Source organism: Lactuca serriola, chromosome 3 (genome assembly GCF_051521515.1).
Source record: "Lactuca serriola cultivar US96UC23 chromosome 3, Lser_US96UC23_V15, whole genome shotgun sequence".
In the NCBI taxonomy this organism is placed as follows: Eukaryota; Viridiplantae; Streptophyta; class Magnoliopsida; order Asterales; family Asteraceae; genus Lactuca; species Lactuca serriola.
In genome coordinates this window covers 163,457,475-163,462,067 of record NC_136410.1, presented here as the reverse complement: position 1 = coordinate 163,462,067, position 4,593 = coordinate 163,457,475, and the positions used below count along the sequence as shown (strand labels likewise).

The window sequence follows — 4,593 nt, the reverse complement described above, 5'->3', positions numbered from 1 at the left end:
TAGTCCCCTTTCTTGTGCTTTTCAACACTATTCCATACCTTTTAACCCCAAAAAAGAAAAAAAATATCACATAAGGTGAAGTAAAGATTAAAGAAACACAGAAGAGAATTAAAAGAACTACCTTGGATACCCAAGGACATGTTGTATCTACTATTTGAACTTGTTTATTCTTCAAAGTCAACATCTCATAAATTAACTTTTTATCTCACATGCTTAAGTACTTATTGTTTGTTGTAGATGTATAATTAGAATAATATAAAACTTTTAACTTACAATTAGTATGACCTGACGGGTATTGTTTGTCACAAATTTCTTAAAATTAGCTATTGAGTTTTATATATTGGGTGAACCATATTAGAAAACATCTTGTAAATATAAAGTATTTACATATTTGTCTCCATGATGGATAGAATTTACAAATATTCATCTTACAAGTGCTTAGTATTTTCAACAATATACATATATCAATATTACCATGCAATCAATTTTATTCGTACACAAAATCTAGATATATGCCTAATACTTTTATGATATTGTTTACCAATATTGTTAGAATGTGATCAATGTATATATGTTTAAAAATTGCTTTGAATATTTTCAATTCGAGGTTGTATATTTTCAAATGTTTTATATTACAAATGTTTAATATTACAAATGTTTTAAATTTAACTCAAACTATTTTATCATGTATCAGAAAAACGGATTAGTTCATATATAGTCCTTATGGATACTCCGATACTCAACCCTGCCCATGCTTTAAGAGCCCGACAATTGCAAGTCGTTAACTTGATATGCTTGTTGTTTACTTTTATTACACAACGTAATATGGCCAACAAAAAGCGGGTTAGGTTACCCACTAGAAAAGTTATTTTAGAAAGACAAGCTGTACGGGAAGAGTTGCTCCACAATCTTTTAGAAGGTGGTCAATGTCGTGACCTTATTCGTATGAGTGAAAACGCTTTTAGGAGATTGTGTGAAATCTTACAAACTGTAGGTGGTCTACGACGTACGCAACGCATGTCCGTTGAGGAACATGTTGCTAGATTTTTGCATATTGTAAGTAATGATTTGCGAACTCGGTTTACCTCGTGGATGTATCGTCGCTCTAGATCAACAACGAGTAGGTGCTTCCATAGAGTATTACGATCGATTATAGCAATAGAAGGTCTTTATATTCAACAACCTACATGTGATGTTGTCCCGAGAGAAATTCAAGAAAGTACGAGATTTTATCCTTTTTTCAAGGATTGTATAGGGGCAATAGATGGAACACATGTTCGTGTCCATGTGCCTAATAGAGATGCCCCTAGATACCGTGGTCGTAAGGGATACCCGACAATAAATGTATTAGCTGCTTGTACATTTGATTTGAAGTTTACGTATGTGTTAACGGGTTGGGAGGGTACTGCATCAGACTCGAGAATAATAAAGAACGCATTTACTAGAAATGATAAACTGCTAATTCCATCAGGTAATTTATTAAACCAATGTAATTTCAATATCTAATATTTTTCAATAATATTGATTAAGCTCTTTATAGGTAAATATTGTTTAGTAGATGGGGGTTTGCCTCATACGAATAAACTAATGGCGCCATATAGAGGTGTTAGATATCATTTAAAAGAGTACTCCATGCGTGGTCCACAAAATTCTAAAGAGTTGTTTAATCTTTGTCATGCTTCTTTACGTAACACCATTGAGCGAGCTTTTGGTGTCCTTAAAAGAAGGTTTCCTATCATTCGAAGTACAACGGAACCATTTTACTCTTGTGAAACACAATCTGCCATATTTTTGGCATGTTGTATTCTACACAACTTTTTATTAGATGAAGACCGCGACATAAATCTTGAAGATGAGGTGATGCAAGAGATCTTAAACGGACCACAAGAGCAAGATCGTCGTAATTCAACAGAAACAAATGAGGGTAATAGAATGGCAGAGCAACTAAGGAATTCAATTGCAAATGAAATGTGGGCAAATTATTTGACACATTCAAACAATTAAATTAATATGTAAAACAAGTTTCATTTTGATACATTTTGTTTACAATTTCACATTGTATTGATGATTGGTTTTTGAGATTAATTATGTTATTTACCCTTCATATTTTTGATTAGTATTATCCTTCATATTGTGGTCTAACAATGTACCATTCTTTAATTTTTATTCCTATGTGCAAAGTCATCATGATCAAACAGGAAGCTGGTGGTAGTGAAAAGGAACAAGTTAAATGGTCAGAAATAATGGATTATGCGTACATCCAAGCAATGATTAAACAACAAGAGGCAGGCAATAGGGTGAATGGTAGTTTCACACCAACTGCATATGCTCAAATGGTTGAGGAATTGAACACAAACCATCAGATGGATATTACCAAAAGTCATTTGAAGAATCGCTACAAAACCTTAAAAAAACATTTTTCGCAATGGTACGATGTGTTTAGGGGAATTTCAATGAGCGGGTTCTCTTGGAATTCGTCTACTCAACTAATAGAAGCGGAGGAAGAAGTATGGGATAATTTAATAAAAGTAATTGTTCCTTTTATGTCTATGTTATTTTTTTAAAATATTTTATGTTATCGTTTGCAATACTAATTATTTTTGTGTTGTTATACAGTCAAAACCTGAGGCTGTGTCGTTAAAGACAAAAAAGATTGCATACTTCGATGAGATGTCGATGTTATTTGCAAGGGATAGAGCATCTGGTGCACATGCTGAGACAGCGAAAGAAAGAAATGCCCGATTAAATAAAAATGAAAATATTCAAGTTGAAACAATTAAAGAAGTTGATGACATGTTAGCTAACAATGAAATTCATTTGGAGAACGAATATGTTGATCTTGATGATAACATTCAGGATGTTATTCCACCTCCTTTTTCACAAGAACAGTCTTCATGTGCAAAGAAGTGTAAGAGTAAAAAGAGGAAATTTGAAGACGACGATGAAGAAGAAGATATTAACTCAAAGATAATGAAATCGGTTGATAATGTGGCTGCTGCTATCAGGGAGGGTAATATAATTTTTGATAGAGTTTATCCTCGGGAATATACAGGGGAAGAAATTTATAGAGAATTGGAGTTGGTGGGTTTGGAACCCCATGAATTACCGAGGGCTCTAAATTTTTTGGCAACAAATCAAGCAAAAGCTAGGACATTGTTCAGTTGTCCCCTTCAGATACGGATGGGTGTCCTCAAAGATATGATGGGTGCACGTGATTAAATAACCTTGGGTGATTGTTACTGGATTGATCTAATGCGTTTATGATTTTGGTTTTTTTTTTATTTTTTTTGAGTTGTTTGTGGTTTTCGTTTTGCATCTTGAAAACAATTGAATACCATGCGGTTTCCCTTTTTATAATTTACTTTATGTTAAAATAAAATTGTTTTGTTAATGTTTTAAGTAGAGGGGAGGAAGGGAGAGTTGGTTTTTTTGGGGTAGGGGGTATGGTAGAATGAATGTGGGGATGTAAAGACTTAATATTTACTCAAAAACATAAAAGGGTATAATTGTCTTTTTTTACTTTCTTTTCTTTCCTTTAATGAACTCGGGAGCACCTAAAATGAAAACTCTCTTTTCCTTTCTTTCGAACTCGGGAGCACTGAATACTTTATTATTTCCGTTCCCTTCCTTTTCCTTTCTCTCCTTGTTCTTCCTTTCTTTTCTTTTCTTTCCTTTAGTGAACTCGGGAGCAGGGTGTAAGGGACAAGGGTTCGAGTCTTAATTCTCTCATTTTTTTTCTTCTTTTTTCTATTCATCAGTTTGATATTAATATATAAAACTATACTTATGCAAATTCAAATATGTTTGTTAGTTCAACCGGCCAAAGTATCTTTATTTACTTTAATTTTCAATGGTTTCAATTTTTGGCTCCCCATTAACTTATTTTTTAATTAATAAGTTTTTACAATCTTTTTTTATTTATTAATCATGTTTTTTTTTTAAATCGCTCTTATCCATCTTAATTAATCGTTTTCTTAATTAAATATGTTTTTTTTTCATCCTCACCCACCTTAATTGATTTACAGAATCCACAAGTAGTATTAATGAATTTTGCATATATCTAAAAAAATTATATTTGAGCCCAAATATTATTTGTCAAAAAGGGCCCTCAAAATCAACAGACCGGCCCTGTCAATACTGGTAGCCCGACATTGGTGCCTTCGACCCACGGGTATAGTGAGGCGAAACTCACCTCGATGTGCGTGTAGAAACCATTGTACCAATGAAGGACTCTACCAGGTTCAACTCACTTCCAATCACCTACAGGAAGATACTTGAGTCAATACTCGATCACACGTCATAGTCACATGCAATAGTCACCACTTCACATGAAATGACGATTAAGGTTTCACATGAAATGATGATTAGGGTTTCACATGAAATGAGGATTAAGGTTTCATATGAAATGACGATTCGGGTTAAGTAACACTTAACCCATTAAGGACTTAATCACTTAAGGGTATGATTGATTAATGTTTGACTTAGACATTTTTGGTTGAAATAATAATCTAGTTAACAACCCAAATACATGCCCGATTATTGCCCAAAATAAAGCTCTTCGATTCTATGGTTTTTACATAAAATGATAACTAG

At 33.2% G+C, this 4,593-nt stretch overlaps 1 protein-coding gene across 1 annotated transcript; it reads left to right on the top strand.

Annotated features, from left to right (window-relative positions):
* Positions 1-1,932: 1,932 nt before the first annotated feature.
* LOC145094723 (uncharacterized) lies at positions 1,933-3,354 on the top strand. Its single transcript, XM_079032795.1, has 2 exons — positions 1,933-2,528; positions 2,617-3,354. Exons 1-2 carry the CDS (start codon positions 2,145-2,147, stop codon positions 3,217-3,219), a joined length of 987 nt encoding a protein of 328 aa, XP_078888921.1. The 5' UTR covers positions 1,933-2,144; the 3' UTR covers positions 3,220-3,354.
* Positions 3,355-4,593: the final 1,239 nt, after the last annotated feature.